Source organism: Penicillium lagena (assembly GCF_028827675.1).
Source record: "Penicillium lagena strain IBT 129212 chromosome Unknown utg000002l_segment0_segment0, whole genome shotgun sequence".
NCBI lineage: Eukaryota > Fungi > Ascomycota > Eurotiomycetes > Eurotiales > Aspergillaceae > Penicillium > Penicillium lagena.
The window spans coordinates 3,802,353-3,822,745 of NW_026623223.1; the positions used below are offsets into that span (position 1 = coordinate 3,802,353).

At 53.0% G+C, this 20,393-nt stretch overlaps 8 protein-coding genes across 8 annotated transcripts; 2 read left to right on the forward strand and 6 right to left on the reverse strand.

The window, feature by feature from the left end:
- Positions 1 to 155: 155 nt before the first annotated feature.
- On the forward strand, positions 156 to 4,264 carry N7510_004348 (uncharacterized protein; the record flags this gene model as incomplete). Its single annotated transcript, XM_056976274.1, has 10 exons — positions 156 to 304; positions 694 to 952; positions 1,010 to 1,273; positions 1,324 to 1,424; positions 1,473 to 1,538; positions 1,592 to 1,826; positions 1,893 to 2,089; positions 2,259 to 2,290; positions 2,716 to 3,245; positions 3,296 to 4,264. The coding sequence occupies 10 exons, from the start codon at positions 156 to 158 to the stop codon at positions 4,262 to 4,264; spliced, it is 2,802 nt and encodes a 933-aa protein (XP_056836230.1).
- Positions 4,265 to 4,432: 168 nt separating this feature from the next.
- N7510_004349 (TIM-barrel enzyme family protein) lies at positions 4,433 to 5,389 on the reverse strand (the record flags this gene model as incomplete). The annotated part of the gene is made up of 3 exons (XM_056976275.1): positions 4,433 to 5,041; positions 5,103 to 5,248; positions 5,302 to 5,389. 3 exons carry the CDS (start codon positions 5,387 to 5,389, stop codon positions 4,433 to 4,435), a joined length of 843 nt encoding a protein of 280 aa, XP_056836231.1.
- Positions 5,390 to 5,629: 240 nt separating this feature from the next.
- N7510_004350 (Tm-1-like ATP-binding domain-containing protein) lies at positions 5,630 to 6,940 on the forward strand (the record flags this gene model as incomplete). The annotated part of the gene is made up of 1 exon (XM_056976276.1): positions 5,630 to 6,940. The coding sequence occupies one exon, from the start codon at positions 5,630 to 5,632 to the stop codon at positions 6,938 to 6,940; it is 1,311 nt and encodes a 436-aa protein (XP_056836232.1).
- A 356-nt stretch (positions 6,941 to 7,296) lies between these two features.
- On the reverse strand, positions 7,297 to 8,813 carry N7510_004351 (adenosylhomocysteinase; the record flags this gene model as incomplete). Its single annotated transcript, XM_056976277.1, has 4 exons — positions 7,297 to 8,344; positions 8,397 to 8,523; positions 8,579 to 8,711; positions 8,775 to 8,813. The coding sequence occupies 4 exons, from the start codon at positions 8,811 to 8,813 to the stop codon at positions 7,297 to 7,299; spliced, it is 1,347 nt and encodes a 448-aa protein (XP_056836233.1).
- Positions 8,814 to 9,397: 584 nt separating this feature from the next.
- On the reverse strand, positions 9,398 to 11,307 carry N7510_004352 (uncharacterized protein; the record flags this gene model as incomplete). Its single annotated transcript, XM_056976278.1, has 2 exons — positions 9,398 to 10,917; positions 10,971 to 11,307. 2 exons carry the CDS (start codon positions 11,305 to 11,307, stop codon positions 9,398 to 9,400), a joined length of 1,857 nt encoding a protein of 618 aa, XP_056836234.1.
- An 869-nt stretch (positions 11,308 to 12,176) lies between these two features.
- Positions 12,177 to 13,013, reverse strand: N7510_004353 (C2H2-type zinc finger protein; the record flags this gene model as incomplete). Its single annotated transcript, XM_056976279.1, has 1 exon — positions 12,177 to 13,013. The coding sequence occupies one exon, from the start codon at positions 13,011 to 13,013 to the stop codon at positions 12,177 to 12,179; it is 837 nt and encodes a 278-aa protein (XP_056836235.1).
- A 2,194-nt stretch (positions 13,014 to 15,207) lies between these two features.
- Positions 15,208 to 16,655, reverse strand: N7510_004354 (uncharacterized protein; the record flags this gene model as incomplete). The annotated part of the gene is made up of 3 exons (XM_056976280.1): positions 15,208 to 15,560; positions 15,914 to 16,096; positions 16,469 to 16,655. The coding sequence occupies 3 exons, from the start codon at positions 16,653 to 16,655 to the stop codon at positions 15,208 to 15,210; spliced, it is 723 nt and encodes a 240-aa protein (XP_056836236.1).
- A 1,501-nt stretch (positions 16,656 to 18,156) lies between these two features.
- On the reverse strand, positions 18,157 to 20,310 carry N7510_004355 (uncharacterized protein; the record flags this gene model as incomplete). The annotated part of the gene is made up of 1 exon (XM_056976281.1): positions 18,157 to 20,310. The coding sequence occupies one exon, from the start codon at positions 20,308 to 20,310 to the stop codon at positions 18,157 to 18,159; it is 2,154 nt and encodes a 717-aa protein (XP_056836237.1).
- Between the last annotated feature and the right edge of the window lie 83 nt (positions 20,311 to 20,393).

A 20,393-nucleotide genomic window follows, 5' to 3' on the forward strand; every position in this document is an offset into this window, starting at 1 on the left:
TATCATGGACCTGATCTAGAGAAGCCCTATCAAGACCCCCTAACATGTCACTTCTTGTTGAGATAAGATGGTCCTCGAGTAATCTTATAAATAGTGGCCTGCACGCTTTATTCGAACATATACAAAACTCAGCACTTTTTTACACCTCTGTTATCATGGCCAAACTCTTTGGCAAGAAAACACGCGACGCAAGCAATGGAGTTGATGAGCAGAGCTTCGATAATGAAGCTCTTAGCCAGCTCCAATCGCCCACCTCTTACTCAAATGAAGACGAGAAGAGACTCGTTCGAAAGATAGACTTCAGGTGAGTTCTTCGATTGAGTGTCATTCGCAGAGGATGAAACCTAATTACCATTTACAACGTAGGGTCCTTCCAATAATGCTAATTGCCTACATGATGGCATTTCTGGACAAACAGACTCTAAGCTACACCTCTCTCATGGGACTTATAGAGGATCTCCATCTAGTGGGCTCGGAATATAGTTGGGCGGGTAGCATGTTTTATTTTGGATACCTCTTTTTTTCGTGAGACATCCGTAGTCGTATCATTATCAAAAGGGCCAGCTGACGGGATTTCAACAGGTACCCAGCGTCATTGTTGATGGTCAAATTTCCTTTGGGGAAATATCTAGCAGTCAATTTGTTGGCTATTCCATCTTTTGTGCACTTGCCATCCTGCTGACCATAATCCAGCATCCTCTGGGCTATCATTCTTGCTTGTCATGCGGCTACCACCAATTTTTCTACGCTTATGGTGGTCCGATTTTTCCTCGGGTGTACAGAGGCCAGCCTGTCCCCGGGTTTCTCCTTGCTTACGTCCCTCTGGTATCGAACATCCGAGCAACCATTACGCCATGGGATTTGGTTTTGTGGGAATTCAATCTCGCTCATTCTCGGAAACTTAATTGCAGTTGGTATTTGGCAGATTCATGGTAGCTTGGCGCCATGGCAGGTTAGACCACCAGATAGGTTGATTTGCATTTAACAGGTCTTCTAATGCAATCTTTAGTGGTTGTTCATTATTTTCGGAGTTGTCACTTTCCTCTTTGGCCTTGTCATGTTTTTCTTCTTGCCTAATTCGCCCACCGATGCCGACTTCCTAACGGAGGAAGAGAGATATATCGCGATGGAAAGATTGAAGGCCAACAAGACAGGATACAAGAATACTCATGTTGACCGTGTCCAGATTAAGGAAGCTTTCAAAGATGTCAAGACATGGTTACTTGCAATTCTCGTCCTTGGGTTAGATATTCCGAATGGAGGATATACTACGGTAAGTCCAGATCCAATTTTTTTGGTGAACACTTGTTTATTATCACAAAGTTCAATGGATTGGTGTTGGAAGGATTTGGTTTCTCTGTTTTCCACACACTATTGCTAGGTATTCCTGGTGGATTTATAGTATTTCTATTTGTTTTGGCCGGGTAAGTACTCTCTCTCTCATTTGTTATACGTTTGACTAACACTATTAGGGGTATTATTACATCCAGAGTGCGCCAAATTCGATGTATTGCCATTGTTATAGTAACCATAATAAGGTATGCGGAGACTTATGTACTACGGTACACAAACAAACTAATTCTTGCTTAAGTATAATCGGTTCTGTCCTTGTCTTCGTGACAACCTCTAAAGCCTCGCGCTACGTCGGTCTAATTCTCATGGGTGTCTACTCTGCCGCAATGCCTATATCCATGTCGATGATCAGCTCCAACGTTGGAGGGTTCACAAAGCGTGCTACCGTCAGTGCTATTTTCTTCGTCATGTACTGTGCAGGCAACATTGTTGGACCGCAGCTATTTTTCTCGTGGCAAGCGCCCAAATACCAGGTGAGTCCTACAGTATCCAGTCCCCAGTCTAGCTGTGTTCTGATAAACACTAATATTGAAAAATAGAGTGGGTTTTTGGCAATTATAGTTTGTCTTGCCGTCTGTGTTGTAGACGGTCTTGCATTGCTGTGGTATCTTCGTTGGGAGAACAGAAGGCGGGATCGCATGGAAATCGAGACCGAATCCGCTGGCGAGAAACACGCCGACAGAGATCCAAGCAGCGGCCTGGTGGACATGACTGATTTTGAGAACATACAGTTCCGGTATGTTTATTAGGTTCTAGGATTGGTGATATACCGGTTTGCTGGTATGTCCGAATCTATGGTATTTAGATTGAGCAGAAGCAATATAAGGGAATGCCACAATTTTACCATGATTTTGTTGGAAATAGAGCATTCCAAAGAGGTTTTTGGAATTTATCTGGCCGATTAGCTCAAAGGGCATTTTTGTCATTGGCGGCAATGGTTGGTATTGGAATTATCTTCCACATTCCTCGATTCCAACAAGAAAAACAAATACCTTCAAAACGCCATAGGGTAATAATAATCTTAGCAATCAATGATTTCAAACCAAAATGAAGCAGTGGCTGTTCAGCGTCATTCTGCTGAGTTTGACTGGCTTTCGGGCCCAAGCGGCATTTTGTCGGTGCCAACCCGATCAACCTTGCTGGCCAAGCGATCGTGACTGGGCTTCTCTCAACTCTTCAATTGAAGGGAACTTAGTCGCAGTAAAGCCATTTGCATCTCCATGCCATGATCCCAATTTCAGTGCCGCCGAGTGTGCTATCCATCAACAATATACACACAACTCATCATTCAGATCTTTGCAACCAGGTTCCATCTCCCAACAATATCCCACCTCTAATCATTGGCTTATATGATATACATAGGTGCTCTTCAGTGGGAAAACTGGGAGGCATGGCCAGCGAAGGGAGAACAATGCTACATGGAATCGTCCCGATCAACACGCTGCTCCTACGGCCGCATTTCGTTGTTCTCGGCTGAAGTACAGACAGCTCAGCATATCCAGGCAGTGGTTAAGTTTGGCGCACAACACAATCTTAAGCTAGTCATTAAAAACAGTGGACATGACTTTCTCGGCCGCTCATCCGCTCCACACTCACTGCAGATTCTCACCCATCAACTGAAAGACATCTCCGTCGATGACAGCTTTGTTCCTTACATTCCTTCTCATATCCAGGCGCCAAAAGGAGTGAAGGCCGTTACGCTTGGCGCTGGAGTCCAGCTGTACGAGATGTATGAATATCTGGGCACGCAGAGACTGATGGTTGTTGGGGGCTCATCCAATACCGTTGGCGCAGCTGGAGGATATATACAAGGTGGAGGCCATTCTATCATGAGTTGGCTTCATGGTATGGCCAGTGATAACGCCATTGAGTTTCAGGTAGTAATTGCAGATGTAAGTACCCAATCTCTGATTATATTTATTATTGCTGAGAATTCTGCCAGGGCACGCTTATTTTTGCCAATGCGTATCAAAACGCCGATCTATTCTTTGCTCTGCGAGGAGGCGGCGGTGGTTCATTTGGAGTTGTGGTCAGCGTGACCGTGAATGCATACCCGGATTACCCAGTGCTGTTTGCAACGACAAACTACACCTTGAGTAAATCAAATGGTCCGTTTTGGAATGGTGTCCAAGCATTCCATAATCACCTGGTTGAGCTCAACAACCACGGCGGCAGTGGGTACTATCTAATTGCACCGCAAGTTCCGGTTACAGAAAGCCAAACGGAGGCAACAAGCGCACTCTATATGTTTTTCGTCAACCAAACCGACATGAGCGCTGTTGAGCCACTCTTTTCTCCGCTAATTTCGGACCTGAAGAATGCAACCGGCGCTGAACCTTCATACTCTACTGAAGCCTTTCCGTCCATGTCGAAGATGTACAGATCTTTCTTCAGGGGCAATGACACGACCGGCACAATGCTCCGCGTCGGCTCGCACTTGATGTCTCGGTCTTTATTTGAGACTGGATCCTCGCAAAGGCTTACCAACGCCTTGGAAAAGCTCGAGATAGGCCTTGATGATTATATCCTCGGAGTGGCTCTTTCCGGAGGCAAAGTCGCCAGAAACAGAGCTATGGAAACTGCACTTAATCCCGCCTGGAGGGAAACGCTGGTCCATGTGATGTTTACACAGACATTGAGCGCAAATATGTCTTTTAGTGAGCAAAATGCTATAGCGGCTAATGTTACAGATCGAGTATCACAGCTGAAATCGGTCGAGTCAGGCAGAATGGGGGCATATCTGAATGAGGCAGATGCCGATGAGCCTGACTTCCAGCAGTCGTTTTGGGGCTCGACCTATCCTCGTCTACGCGCAATCAAAGCGGAGAGAGACCCAAACGATCTCTTTATAGTTCGGAAGGGCGTCGGTAGCGAGAACTGGGATGATAGCGGATTATGTCGTATCTACTAGACTTGAACAATGCCTTGCTGAGGCGAGATGATCATGGGTCGGGCAGAAGGGAACTGGTAGTGGAAGGTTAGATACAGCCTACGAAAGCAAGGAAGAAAATTCCACGATTTAGTTTACCGTCACCGACAATACAAAATTAAAGGCGTAATACTATTCAACAGCTACATTTTATTGCAGTCGCACCTTCAGTCCCTTGAAAGCCTCTGCATTCTCCTTGATCGCCACCTCAACAGGCAATCTCTCCATACTACTCGCCCCAAAGAAGCCATGCACCCCCACGGTGCGCGATAAAACAAACTCGGCATCTGCAGGCCGTGCAATAGGCCCGCCATGACAAAGCACCAGGATATCCGGATTAACATGAACAGCAGCATCCCGAATGCCTTGGATAAACGGAACACATTCTTCCAGCGTCTTGCCGCTGCGCGCACCAATGGCACCAGAGGTAGTCAGGCCCGCGTGCGCAACTATAATATCCGCGCCTGCGCGAGCCATCTGCACGGCATCGTCCGGACCAAAGACATATGGCGTCGTGACTAGGCCGAGTTTGTGCGCGGTGGCGATCATCTCTACCTCGCGGTCATAGCCCATTCCCGTCTCTTCAAGATTCTGTCGAAACTGGCCATCAATCAGGCCGACGGTTGGGAAATTCTGTACGCCGACAAAACCTAGCTTCTGGAGCTCGGGCAGAAAGTGTGCCATTGAGCGGAATGGATCTGTGCCACACACGCCGGCCAACACGGGTGTGTCCTCTACTACGGGGATAACCTCGCTGGCCTTTCACTTTTAGCAAAGTAGAATGAAATTGAGACACTTGAATGAGAAAAGGCTGGCGCACCATTTCCACAACTACCTGGTTCGCATCTGAGTATGGCATCAGACCGGCCAGTGACCCACGGCCGGCCATGCGGAATCGGCCCGAGTTATATACCAGTATCAAGTCGGCACCCCCTTGCTCGACTGCTTTTGCTGATAGTCCAATACCTGTGAGAAAAAGGTGAGCCGCTGCGGGGCGCAAATTAAATATAGAAACCTACCAGCGCCAGCTCCGACGATGATCGAGCCATCGGCGACAGTCTTGCGCAGTCTAGCGAGCACTTCTTCACGGGTCGATGGACGAGGCATGTCTCTATGATATTGACTTGGATGATGTCAAGATTTAAAGTAGGTCCTTCGTGCCCTAGCTGACCCCTCTCCCGCCCCCTCACTGCCCCACGGATTACCTCATAGCGCCGGGGTTGTTCTGACGTATCAGAAATAGGTCGAGTGAAAACACCGCAGCGTACTTCAACTCATCTCTCATACTTGAGTTGATGAGATCACCGAGGCCCTAGACAGAACCCCCCAAAAGTAAATTTAACAACAATGCCGACAGTCCTCCTCCTAGGTACCTGCGACACCAAACTCAGCGAGCTGCTGTACACGAAGGCGCAAATCGAGTCGCATAGCTCATGCACCGTGCTAATAATGGACATCGGACGCAACAACACCTCCCACCCAGATATCAGTATCACACAGTCTGACCTACTCAGCTCGAAAACTAATCTATCCAATCTCGATCGCGCAGAATACATCAGCGCTCTTGCTCCTCACGCTACAGCCCAAACATCCAATCTCCTACACAAAAACCGCATACATGCGATCCTGGCCATCGGCGGCTCCTGCGGTACCGGGCTAGCGTCGACTGTGATGCGCGACGCGCTACCAGTGGGGTTTCCCAAGCTCATGGTCTCGACCATGGCGTCCGGCGACGTTGCGCCGTATATAGGCGAGACGGATATCGCGATTATGTACAGCGTGGTCGATATCGCAGGACGCAATCGCGTGCTGGACCGGGTGCTTGCCAACGCTGCTGGAGCTATTGCCGGGATGGCTAGCTCGTACTATTCCTCCCAATCAGATGACAAAGGAAAAGGACAGGAGAAAGAGGGCGGAAAGGGCTGCCGAATAGCTATCTCCATGTTCGGGGTCACGACTCCGGCTGCGATGCGCGCGCAGGAGTACTTCAAAGAGCGTCTTCCAGGGTGCGAAGTGTACATCTTCCACGCGACGGGGTCGGGCGGTCGAGCTATGGAGCGGCTTATTCGCGAGGGTCAGATCGACGCCGTGCTGGACCTGACTACGACGGAGATGGCGGATGAGGTTGTGGGCGGAGTGCTTAGTGCCGGACCGGAGAGGCTATACGCTGCTACCGAAATGGATATTCCGAGAGTGATCAGTGTGGGAGCTTGCGATATGGTGAACTTTGGTAGTCCGGAGACGGTTCCGCGGAGGTTTCAGAGTGGTGGTGATGATGGTAGCGATGGGGGACCGAAGAGGCTGTTCCACGAGCATAATCCTGCGGTGACGCTTATGCGGACGACGGGGCAGGAATGTACTGCTATTGCGCGGCGGATTGGATACAATATTCGGGGTGCGGGAGGACGGAAGTGCACAGTGGTTCTTCCCACTGATGGTGTTAGTATGCTTGATGCACCGGGGCAGCCGTTTTGGGACCCTGAGGCGGATAAGATGCTCTTCGACATGTTGGAGGAGCAGGCGAAAGCTGCTGGGATTCCTGTGGTGCGAGACTCGAGGCATATCAATGAGCCTGAGTTTGCACAAGCAGTGGCGGAAGACTTGGTACAGTTGATACAGGGAAAACTCAACGAGGAGACGGGCGTCGTCTACAGATAGGAAATCCAAATGGTGCGGACAGCTTGATTAGAATGTAAAACTACTCACTAGATAGCCGCACCACGGCCCATGCAGCCAGACCAAGGTATCACGAACAAAATCCTATCCCATATAGTGTTGAATGCAAGACCCATTTCCCAGGTCAACCCACGCCGTGAAATCAATATAACACACACCCACACATCCCTTCACCCAGTGGAAAAACAACCACATTTTAACTGCCGTTGAAGGACAAACCACTTTTTCGAGTTCTAAGTTGATAGAGAACCCTGTAATGCCAATCGTAACATCGTCGAATCATGTTGAAAGTCTATATTCCCAAGAAAAGAAAAACTTGTGGAGAGGAGAAAATGCGCTTAGTAGCGGTAGATCTCGCTCTTGTAGGGACCGCTGACGTCCAGGCTGAGGTATTCGGCCTGAACGGAGGTCAGGGTGGTCAGCTTGGCGTTGACGTGGTCCAAGTGGCAGCGGGCAACCTGCTCATCCAGGGCCTTGGGCAGCACGTAGACGCCAACGGGCTTCTTGCCTGAGGTGCCGAACTCGACGTACTTCTTGCCGAAGGCGACGTCCTCGGCCTTGTACAGGGCGATCTGCGCCAGGACCTGGTTGGAGAACGAGCACGACATGACGAACGAGGAGTGGCCGGTGGCACAGCCCAAGTTGACGAGACGGCCCTCGGCCAGCAGGATGATGTGCTTGCCGTTCAGGAGGTAGCGGTCCACCTGGGGCTTGATGTTCTGCACGGACTGGGCATTGGCCTTGAGCCAGGCAACGTCGATCTCAATGTCGAAGTGACCAATGTTGCAAACGATGGCGTCGTTGCGCATGGCCTCGAAGTGACGGCCGACCAGAATGTCACGGCAGCCGGTGGTGGTGACGAAGATCTGACCAACGGGGGCAGCCTCCTCCATGGTGGTGACCTGGTAGCCCTGGACGGCGGCCTGGAGGGCGTTGATGGGGTCGACCTCGGTGACAATGACGCGGGCACCCATGCTGGAAAGAGCCTGAGCGCAGCCCTTGCCGACATCACCGTAACCGGCAACAACGGCGATCTTACCAGCGATCATAACATCGGTAGCACGCTTGATACCGTCAATGAGAGACTCACGGCAGCCGTACAGGTTGTCGAACTTGGACTTGGTGACACAGTCGTTGACGTTGATGGAGGGCACGCGCAGCTTGCCCTCCTTCAGCATGCGGTACAGGTGGTGAACACCGGTGGTGGTCTCCTCGGAGACACCGAAGCAGTCGTTGAGCATCTCGGGGTACTTGGTGTGGACGAGCGAGGTCAGGTCACCACCGTCGTCGAGGATGAGGTTGAGCTTCTTGCCATCCTTGAAGGCGCTCAGCTGCTGGTCCAGGCACCACTGGTACTCCTCCTCGGTCTCACCCTTCCAGGCGAAGCTGCAAAAATATGTTAGATAAGAATTGATGATAATAACTCAGGTGGGCTTACACAGGGACACCAGCAGCAGCGATGGCGGCGGCGGCGTGGTCCTGGGTGGAGAAGATGTTGCAGGAGGTCCAGGTGACCTCAGCACCGAGGTGAGTCAGGGTCTCGATAAGGACAGCAGTCTGGATGGCTGGAAAGAAGAGTCAGATGGGGTTTCGGGTCCTGTTGAAGATTTTCCAACGTACTCATGTGCAGGCAACCGGCGATGCGGGCACCCTTCAGAGGCTGGTCGGCACCGTACTTCTCGCGGATGGCCATCAGACCGGGCATCTCAACCTCGGAGAGCTCAATCTCGCGGCGGCCAAAGGCAGCGAGCGACTGTAGGACGATGAGAATTAGCAATTGACGCAGGGAGGCCAAACAGGATGGAGGGGCACATACGATGTCAGCGACCTTGAACTTCTGGGCGGGGGCAGCCATGATGAATGTGTGTGATGAAGAAGAGACTGGAGAAGTGGTCAGTAATGGATAATGTCACTGAGTTTAGGAGGGAGTTGACTGACTAGGGGAGTGATGGAACAGGAGGGAGGATGAGAAGGAAAAACAAGAAGGAAAGGGGAAGGTGGGGGTGTTAAAAGTCTCCTCGCTCTCGACTGCGGTTACCTAAGGGATAGTCAAGGGTACTTTGTGGTACTTGTTACACGGAGAATGCATGGTAGTAATACAAGTACCACTATGTACTCCCGATGATCAGCCCACTCCTGGCTGGCGGGGCAGAGAGTGGCGGCTTAATCAGCCAGTTATCGGCAACGCTGTAGATTATGGCTGCCGAGGGAACTTGCAAGTACATACTACCCAAGGTACTTGTTATACTTAATTCAATTGAGGCAAGGCAGGCATAATTCATCACTCATCCATTTTGCAACTGTAAAGAAAAGGCAAATTCCTAGAAAAAAGAAGTCAACTCGCTGCAGAGCCCAAAAATCCATCTCATCCATCATTTTCAACGCAAGACCATAAATCAGAGAACAACTGTAGCTAATCATAATGGACATAATCTCGTATCAATAGGATATCTGAGCCGTGGACCGAGCACTGTAGGGATTCCCATCACGATAGTTCAGTGTGTTGTTCGAACCATGGGCCGACTCGATCTCATCGGGCCAGCGGCGTCGTCGAGATGGAATAGCGCCCTGGCTGCGTGAACGGCGCATCTCCCGCTTCCGCGCACGCTCAGCACACTTCTCCTGGAATTCATTTTTCTCCTTACGCTTCTCATGAACCTCCTTCCACTCCCCGTAGGCACCCTTAATACCGAGGGCGGCAAGACCAACACCAACGGTGTCCATAACATTCGCCTTCATCTTGCGCTTACGCGCCTCTTCCGCCGTGATCTCGCCGGATTCCAACTGCTGCATGCGTTTCTTCCGTTTATCATACCGATTGTAGACCGAATGCGCGGCGTGTATGGTGGCCACGCTCGCCAACCCCGACGTCAGCAGCATATCCCGCCTCATTTTCTTTCGCGCCTGCTTTTCATCTGAACTGTCGCCGAGGTCAGAACAACTATCCGAGCTAGACTCATTTCCTCCTCGTGCCCTGTCCCTCGTGCCGTCTGCACCGTAGGACGAGCTGGCAGGTGCGGTGGGGGGTGGATTTGTGCCGCCCGAAGAACGAACTCGACCTACATCTCGTGAACCCCTGCTCCGTCTCGAATCCCTGCCGTAGTCGCTGTCTCCATCGGAATCGGAATATGAATCGTCTCGTGCGCTGCGCCGGTTGCGCCGCTCCCGGTGACGATCGTTGTCGCGCTCTGCTCCCGCAGCTCCCGCAGCTCCCCCAAGTCCCAAGGCGGCGATACCTTTTTCGATGTAGTCGGAGACACTCTTGCTGCGCTTATGTGATCCACGCTTGTCATCGTCACTGCCACTGTCGTCATCTCGTCGGCCGCGGGCTCGCGACCGAGATCGAGAAACATGGTCATAGATGTGTTTGCCTGCGGCAGCCAAAGCACCAGAGGCCGCGAGGCCCTTGAGCCCGCTGGACGAACGACCGCGACCGCCGCCGTTACGGCCACGGGATTGCGAGCGTGAACCGTTCATTAACCGGTTGGCCGCGAGGCCTGTCAGGGTGGACTCGATAATATGGCGTGTTCCATGTTTATTTGGGTCTTTATCGACGAAGCCATCGGTACCACCAGCAGTGACAGCGGCCGTGAGGATACGCTTTCCTTTGGCTCCTCTCCAATCGCCTGGCTCTTTGCGCTGGCGGAAGGCTTCGATGGCACCGGCAGTCAGTGCGGCTTGAGCAGCCTGGGCAATGCGCTGTTGGCTTTTGCCACGGTCTCCACGGCCTCGGTCCCGACTGCGAGAGCGGGACGACGAAGATTCGGACCGGCCGCGCCGGTGGGAATGGGAATACGAGCGTCTTCGACCACGATCACGGTCACGGTCTCCACGACTTCGAGCGGCAGCAGCACCAATGCCTAGGGCACCGAGAGCTTGCTCACCCAGGGACTTCCGGCGGCTGTTACGTGGCGGCGAGCGACTGGGTGACGAAGAGGGGGAGTATCTAGAGCGACGACCTGGACGGGTGTTAGGGAGGATCGATCCATCTGGGACATCGTTCAAAACTTACGTCGATCATCACTATCTCTGGTCCTTCGGGTACGGGAGCGATAGTATGCAGCATCGGAATAGGGGTCGGAAGCGCCAACCGACGACGCCCGGCGGACATGCTCGTAGACCGGTCGTCTGGGGCGGCGGGAAGTACGCTCGTAGACATACTCCTCGCCGGGGGGAAAGTCGCGCTGCACTTCCTCGATGGATTCATCACTCCCACGACGGGGGTAGACTTCCCTCTCGTACCGCGAAGAGTAGACCCGGGGCTCGTCGTAGGGATCGGCGTAGCTCATCGGGCGGGGGGCACGGCGGTCGCGCGGGGTGTAGTTGCGGTCGTCGTAGTAGTACGCCATAATGGCGAGGGAGGCAGGAAGCCAAAAGGACAGGGATGAGGTGTCGACAGGAAAGGTGATCTTCTACCGTCACCGGGGGGAAAAGTTGATGGGAGAAGGAAAGAAGAAAGGAAGAACGGGAATACGGTGAGGTGTGCCAGCAGTCAGACGAAAGTGAGGCGGGGCAGGTGGCGTGACGAGCAGGACAAGAAGTGACCTCAGCCACGAAACAGACAGGGTTGATAACTTTTGTGGCTGGAGAGACGGCAATGATAATAAATAATGATGATGGACAATACGTCTACGGTCTAGGCCAAGATATAGTCAAGTCCCGGTGGATGACGTTGGGAACGCAAATACACACCGACGTCATCATGCAGTGCGAAGGAGCAGGAAATCGAGTCCCGAGTACTACTAAGTATATTACAAAAGACAGCGATGTTTCTTACACCGTCTTTTAGCCGGCGGAGGAAGTAAATCTGGCAAATGTACCAGGGACAAGTTCCACTACAAAGGATCGTGATAAACAACACTCGTTCCATGGGTCTCGGGGTGCCCGGACCCAAACTCTTATTCGCCGCGTGGAAATCCTCTATCTATACACAGTACAGGCACATATCGAATACCGCACTGGCTCAGAGAGAAAAAAAAATTTAGGATGACACAACCATGTAGTTGGCTGGGTACCTCTGTCGGAGTCGTCACGATCTGGAGCTGACCCAGAAGGGAGGATTGCGTGACCGGGGGCAATTTGGGAAGCCCTTCACGGAGATATTTTCCGCGTAGCTCTGCACAGCAGTGAGCATTGCGGGCAGCAGTGGCAGACATTCATATACTCCACACACTGAACAGGAGAATTAAGACAGACGTCTGTTTGTTTCTAACTCTCTTCAAGACGAGGGTTGCGGGCCGAGCGTTGGTCGAGGCAGGGACCCCGTCTCTGTGGATTGGCTGGTACTACTAATGGTGCTGGCGGTGCGTTGGTGCGAAGACGACTGGATCCCCCATCGCTCCGACTCGGGCTCAGAGGCCGAGCGCATCTCGTCCGAGTGCGTGCTGCGGTGGGTGCGGATATGCTGCTTCATGTTGTCCTTGCGAGTAAAAGCCTTGTTACAGATCGGGCAATGCACGCTCTTCTCGCCGGTGTGTTTCTTGCCATGGCGCGCGGCGTGGCCCGAGGTTGTGAACGTAGCCGCGCAGCCATGACTGGCGGCGTATGGGCACGGGTATTTGTTCTTTCGACCCGTGCTGTCTCGAGACCCGCCCGGGGTTTGCGAAGATGATGATGATGCTGCTGCTTCTGAAGGGGGTTCCGCACGGGTCTCAGGCGGCGTCCGGACGGGCGCTGGTCCTCGCGATGGAAACCGGTATCGGTCCCGTCGCGGGTCCTGCCGGGCGTACGGGTGATAGGCGGATGATGAGGATGGCTGGTTGGTGAAGTAGTCGTAGGCGACGGACGAGCCGTCTGAGGAGCCGGGCGAAGTCGGCTGTGCGGCCTCCGTCACCGGGTCAAAGGGATGCCGAGGGGTGCCTCCCGGCGACTCGGACAATACATGCGGATGGGCGTGCAGCGGTTCACTGGTGGGCGCGGGCTGTTGCTCTGGTTGGTATGAGCGAGCGGACTGGGAGCTGGGGCTGCGATTGAGTCTTGGAGCAGAGCGGACGGCAAATGACGGGTTATCATCGTTGTTCAGGATCGACACAATGCTCGTCCTGCAACTGGACATTTCCTCGACACCCCAATGTCCGATCACCGGGGGTGGAAGGTGATGCTAAAAGGGAACAGACGAGTCAGTTTGAGTTTACTAGATTGCTGAGCCGGGTCCCGAGGGTTGATTCGAACGTGACTCGACCGTTCACTGATGCACGGCACAGCAGAGGGGAGGGGAGAGGAAAGAGAGAGAGGAAGACAAAAAGCTGTCTTTCTCGTCCGTCCGTCCCCCGAGGGACGCAGCAAACGCACCAGTGGTTCTCGAAAGATGTTTGTCGTTGGTGTCGTGTAACAAGTCGACAACATTAGACCCTCACTCGGCACTCGCCTGCAAACCTGCAAACCGCGATGACTCGAACCCGTGCCCCGTGTGTCTGGTTGGGAAGCGTTGCGGCTATCAGATGAAGATCTGCCCCGGGATCGATCCCCACCGGCAAGTTCGAGACGGTGAGGGAGAGGAACGAGCGGGTGGTCCAAGGATGAATTTCGTCTGTCTTGGACGAGTCTTTGTCTGCCGGAGTTACTTTTCGACCCTTTTTTTGGGGGGGCGCCTTCATCAATTGTGGGGAGCACAATCCTCAACGGCAGTTGCAAACTAGCCTGGGATAATTGCAGGGGCCCAAAAGTCCAACGCCAGTTGTCCAACCGTGCTGAGCGCCAGCAACAGTCTTCCAGAGAAGTGCAGGAGCCCCCAGGGAAGCAGCAGGATGAAACGGGCGCCCCTCTGCGCGTATCCGGAGCGGAGGAGAGGTGGGTATAGATCTTCAAGCAACGGCCGATCCAGGATCAGATAAGGAGAAGAGGAATAAAAATATAGAATACAGAGCAAGAAGCAGAAGAAAGGAGGGCGGTAGTGATGGGAAAGAAGAAAGGAAGAGAAAAGAAGAGACGAAAATCATGCAGTCGGGGCCGGCATGGCATCTGAGACGTTAAGTACGAAGCCAGTCATATTTATCCTGGGAATCATAATCAATAGTACCCACACGACGTGCGGACAGCCAAGCTTAGAGTGTGGTCGTGTCTTGTAGCTCTGGCCATGGATCCCGAGCACGCTATCACGCTAACCCGGGAATGGACCATCAGACTCTGGAAATACGGAGAAAAACAGAAACGGCAATCGAACGTACTCGTAAGGAGATCCTGCGTGGTCCCTCGCAGGGCGAGATCCACTCGGACAGTAAGAGAGAAAAAAAAAAAAAAAAAAGAGGGTAAAAAAGGACCCCTAGAAAGCGCCGTTATCCACCCCTGGGATAAATGAATGACCTTTGTGCAGACCCGTTTAAGTCCGCCAGTTCCGGCCCGCCCCATTCATGAGGACCCTGCCTCGTCAGCATGACGGAGAAAACGGTATTTTTGAAAACTAAGTTGGGCCGGGAATTCCTCATCCGGTTCGTGCTCGGTGAGTGTGCAGTCGTGTACAGAGAAACTATGCTGCTATGTCAAATGGTTTGCTCTCTCTCCCTCTCTCCGACTGCCGGATCACAAAGGGGACTAGACCAGGGCTCCGGCTGGCCCAAGCGACCATGCTCCACTTGTGGACTCCCCATGACCCAGAAACCATATCGGCAGAACTACGGGCGAGAGTAACGTATGCCGACAGCCTTGGATTTTTCTATAACCCGTGGACCCTGAAAATAGGATTCTTCGTGCCTCCGTTATCAGCCCCTCTCCCGGCGGACAAGTGTTTAACCCCAGACAGTAGTTAGTAGTGAAGGCCGAAAAGGGTCTTCTAGATTTAGCCTTCGCGAAAGAAAACGAGTCCGGCCACAGACTAAATCCGTAATAGCCGCCGACCGTCGATGTTGAGTCTGGGGGCATACGTAAGTGATGATGTTGTGGTGCTGGTCACTACGCCGATTCGGGCACCATACCCCGATCTTTCCGGCTGGACGAATAACGGTCTGGAATCGAACGATACACACGATAATCGATATTAATGCTGTATCTTTGGCAACTGTCCAGGAATGCAACTGTGATGGTTACATAAAATTCTTCTGAGAGTCTCTGTGCCTAGCAGGGCCTCGGACCTGTATTCTGGAACGGGCATTCTGCTCCGAGCTTTTTGTCCGATCGGGGGGCAGAAAAAACAGAGGCCCTAAATGAGAATAATACGCACACGATACAGCCATACTGCCGCCACGTACGCACAACGCCAGAGATAACTTAATCTCACTGGATCGCCCAGTTACGTCGCCCTGTCCCCTTGGCAGTTAGTCTGTAGGGCTCGGTTCGTACTCGTACGCGTCCACAGGGCCCGCCCCGCCCCGAGACATCCATAGATAGTATATTGTAGCGCTCGTCTGTGAGAATCGCGGAGACTCCTCCGTCCAGCTACGCAAGGCAGCGACGTGTGATTTGAGAATTTGAAAGATAAAAAGACCCGGGGCGAGGTGCTGTCGTGATGCCAACCCAACCCCATTCACCTCATATGGACAATTGACTTTCCCCCTACATACCGGCGAACTGTCGATCTGCCAAGCTTCTGCACCTCGATCTCGAACACCGGCGGCGTTAAGGAACAGAGCATACGTACGCAGTCCACGTACATTCTCGGAGCTTACGGCTGACTAGTGCACTAGCGCCCTATACGCTAGTCTAGCTGCCGCATGAATCGTGCGGCCAGGATTAGTTAGTACCCTTTGGCGAAGTAGAACAGGGCCTGAAAGAAGCCGCTCTCCGTTAAACTTTGGCCCCCCCTCTTCCTGCCTCCGACAAATAAAATAAGTAAAAATAAAACAACTAGTGCTAACTCGGCTAAGGGCTTTTCCTCCGTATGGACTCCGTACCCTGGACGCAGGGACTCGTGCCCCTGTCCCCTCCTTTTACTACGATCGGGCTAGTCAGGGCGTCATAGGTCCGGGCTAGAAGCCTAGTGCAATGGAGCCGTAAATGGAAACCCTGCTAATCTGGCTGCACTCGCCACGCCTGCCCACGCGGCCTTGCTGCTCTTTGTGCCACATTGCGTCTTGGACACCCGCTGGCTTTCTTGGCGCCGTGGAAGGCCCCCGTGAGCTGGCGCAAGAGGGCCCTGAGAGCTCACCATCGATCGATCACATTTGGACCCCAAACGCATGTAGTAGGAGATTAGGGATTTGTAGTCTAGCCGTAGCTAGTAATTAGTACGCTGGTGGATGCTTACGACACACGCTATAGTCAACAAGCAGTGGCAGTAACAGCAGCAGTAGTAGTCCAGCCGACTCGATGTTTACGAGTTTCCCACAGCCTTCCCTACAGCTCAGCCACAGCAAACAGTTCGGGAGACATCTGCAGGGAAATTCTTAGCCCTGGCGCTTTGAGCACTGACACCAGACAGTCGATCCGGCATCTCCCTTCCCCTGCAGTGGTGGGGGGGACCGGGTCTGACGGCCCATTGCAGATCTATAGGTTGCAGCAACCTGTGCCTGGTACAGTCGTACGAGGTATGCTTCTTTCCCGGTGTTATTTAGTGGGTATGACGACTCCGACTCCTACGAATGAGAACAGGGTGATGTGTCTTGCGCTGCACTGACGCGGCGACCGCGTAGCTGATCAGGGCGTAGCTGATCAGGGCGTAGCCGATCAGGGCGCAGTGAAAGGGTCTCTGGGTGGCGTTCCGCTCGCTCACAACCACAGGGCCCTGCCTTAATTTCCTGGCGGCCGGATCGACAGACCCCATCATCTAGGCTGGCACGGGGGATCAGATAATAGGCTGGTGTACGGAGGATACGTACGTACCACGAGGCACATGGGGTCGGTTGGATCCAGTCTGGTGTAGGACTAACTAGCGAGCTAGCTAATAACAGGACAAGTGCGTTCCTACGTGGCCCCGAACCATACTATTTGGAGAAACCTTGTGGCGTACTGTACCTGAAAGGGACACAGAACCTCCCTGACTTCCTACTTTGCAGGCATGTCAACATCTCACCACGCGATGACGAAACCGGCGTTCACCTTCCCCCCTCTCCCTCGGATCCGCAAGCTTGGTTGCCATCATTTTTAGCGGTAATGATACGTAAGCGCCAGCTTGTGTGTCAAAACCTACAAACCATCAAATCAGGATGCAACCCGAAACTATTGATCGTAACGGAAGTAAGAACGCCGCTGAGTGGGGCAAGTCCACCACCAGGGATGCTGACGAGGCCGTATTCGTACCCTAATCAATAGCGCCATGTGGCTCCTGTGGCTGCGTTAGGGACTAGTCCGGCCTAGGCCAAGCGATGGCTAACTTGCGGGCTGCGTAAGCGGAGACGTCATGGCGGTGGTTTGGTTCGGTGTCCGAGGAGTAGTTATTTTCTCTTTCCTTTCCTGACTCTGTCTGAGAACTATCTACTGTGTGTCCAGTCTAGCACTACTGTGGCTTTTTATTGGGTGGGCACAGGCGCTAATTTGGGGATGTCTATTTGGGGGGTGGGTTTTCTTGGGCCCCTGCGTTTTGAGGTGGATATGTGGCTGTCTGGCCTGTATCGGAATGTGGAAGTCTAAAAACAGGAGGAAGCTCAGGTACCCGAACCCGAGCTTGTCGATCGAGTGCTATGGGTGCATAAGGAAGTAAGACATCATCTCCGACAGCCCGCCTTCGAACCCATCCCCATCATTTACCTAACAACGATTACATCTCATCACATCACACTGGTTGTGTAGGTAACAGCACTGCTTGCAAATAGATTACCCATTTCAGACAGATAAGTATGTACAGCACAGGACAGGAACACGAACACGAACACGAACGCGCATCCGATGCAAAATCAGAGGGCAGTTGAGTCAACGAGGCCGGACACGGTCACGGCGAAATGGACATGGACATGGACACGAAGAGAAAAAATGAAAATTCTCGAGAGGACTGTGGCACTTCTCGCTAATGATTCGCTCGCACACAGATATAATAACGATGGGAAACATGCTTACTTACGGACAAGCCAGAAACGATGGTGTAGCAGCTCGGCACATGCAAAACCTGGAACACCTTGCACAAACAAGTAAGGAAAGGGGAGGGAAGAGAGGGACACTTTTACAGGAGAGGAATAGGATATGTCGGGTGAAAGGGACAGCCGGTATCCCCGAACGAGGGTCCTTCGACGTATGAGAAATAGAGTATTTTGCAAGGCGGGAGAGAGGGAGTTGTCAAGAGGAAAGCAAGCACCTGTGGCATGGAGCTCTAGATGTGATCAGGGATCGAAAGCCTAGCGTTCGGCATGGAGGTTGAGCCAGCTCATGTCGGAATTGAGATTGTCACTCCGGCCAGACATGGGGTGCTCGTCGATCTCGTCTGGTATTACGACGCTGGATTTGCGTCCAGAGGCCCTCGCCCTATCTGTCGCCAGTGCATTGAATTGCGATGCCGTGCCGGGCAGAGTCTGGGTATCATTGTAGAAGGTTCCACTGTACTGGCTGCTAGGCGGGCGGCCGAGCCAGCTCTGTTGACTGTTGGCGGTCCACCGGTGGCCATCCTTCTCCTCGCCGTCTGAGTTCAGACTGATGGAGTCCGCGCTCGAGATACGTGCCGACTGGCTTTCGGGAATCACGAGCCCACGACCGCGGTCCACTGTGGTGTGCTCGGTCGTTGGGCTACCGCTGACAACCCGACCTGTGTGCTGGTCGAGGAACCCGAGATTCAGAGGAGGCAGGGTGGACATGGGCCACTCACTGTTGCGGTAGTCGGATTTGGTGTAGCCAGAAGAGCTGACCGTCGAGCGGTTTGAAGCGAGGTTGGTCGCGTTGTTGCCCTGGAAGTACTTGCTCCAGCCCTCGTCCGTGCTCCGATTCCCAGGCTGATTTTGGGTTTCCTTCCCAGCTGCATCAGATGACGCGGTTAAATCTGTGTACACGCTGGGGGGACCCATACGGCTGGAGGGAATTGTAGATAGATGGCTGTTGTTGTCCTTGGTGGAAGCAGGAGAGAGTCCATACCCGACACCAGTGCCGGGGGGCTTTAAAGATTTCTCACCGGTCCTGCCATACAGGATTGTGGATGTATCGCCCGAGGCGCTAGCCAGGGGAACGGGGCTTTTAGCCATGGGAAACGCGCCTAGAGTCAAGGGTTCTATCCCTTGATCTTGGAAGCTCAGACGGTCCAGTTGATGTTTACCACTCCTTGACCCTCGACCACCGTATTGTTCCTGCTGCGCCCGTTGGCGTTTCACACGCCGCCGAAGTAGCAACAGGATGATGCCAAGAATCACAGCAAATCCGATGACACCGCCGAGGGTTGCACCGATGATTACATTCGTCGAGACAGGGGATTCACTGGCAGGCGCAGCGATGCCGGCGGGCTGAGAAGAAGTGTTGGTGGCCGTGGATGAGGTCGTAGATGATGAAGTCGACGTAGATGTAGTCATGGTGGTGTGCGTTGGCTTCAGAACATTTTGGTTGGAGTTGTCATTGAACATGGCCGCCGCGTTCACCCAACTGTTGGTGGATGTGTTGAAGATGGCTAATGTATTGTCGCCACTGCTACTCAAGATGGCCACCATCCCATTGTCGCCCTGGGCCAACGAATAGTCTGACAGGGTTGCCTTTGGAGCGAACTTGCCGTTGTACGATGGATAATCGCTCAAGCTCCTCCTTTGGGGCGCGCCCACCGGTGACGCGGGGCTTTCGGGCTTGCCACCAGCCGAGAGTAGGGCTAAGCTGGAAACAGGGTTGGTGGTATCACTCATATCAAACGACTCCAAGACCTTACTGCCATCGGAGTTGGATACAAGCGCACAGCGGGTCGAGCTGGCAATGGTCGACGGGAGGGTCACTTGGGAGTTCTCCCATCCCCAATCTGTGGCGTTGTAGAGAAAGACATCAGTGCTCGTATCTGAGATCAAAGCGATCAGGGAGTCACTCCATGTGAGAAGACTAGGCTGGTATGCTGCGGGCGCTTCACTGTTGACAGGAGTACTGATCTCCTTTCCATTCTCGGTTGAGACGATGTAGGTCTGAGCCGAGGTTGTCGTACCATCGCTCTGGCCGCCTGCATAGACCAGGATCGAGTTGGTCGACTCCATGTAGGCCGCGTTGTGGCCCGTTCGGTTGTTCATCATCGTCGAGGGGGTTTGAAGAGTCTGCCACTTCTGGTCCTTGAACGAAAACCGTTGCAAGCCGCTATACTGAGCGGAAGCGCCAGAACCGCCGATAACATAAAGTGCTTTGTCACTAGCATCCATTTCGATGCCGGCTACTACACATGCGGCGCCGGAGACAGCATTGCCTTTAGGTAACGGCTTCCAGGTGCCGTTCTGTTCAAGCGAAATCGAGGCCAGTCCATCGGAAGAAAATGCATACAACGTGTTGTTGTAGATCGCGGTGCAATGCCCGTCCAGGTTCATGTGAAGCTGAGGGATCGACATGCTGAACAATGTCGGGGGAGAAAAAGGTGAGAAATAAACAAGAAGGCGGAAAGGCCAGCCGTCAGAGGAAAAGACTCGGATCG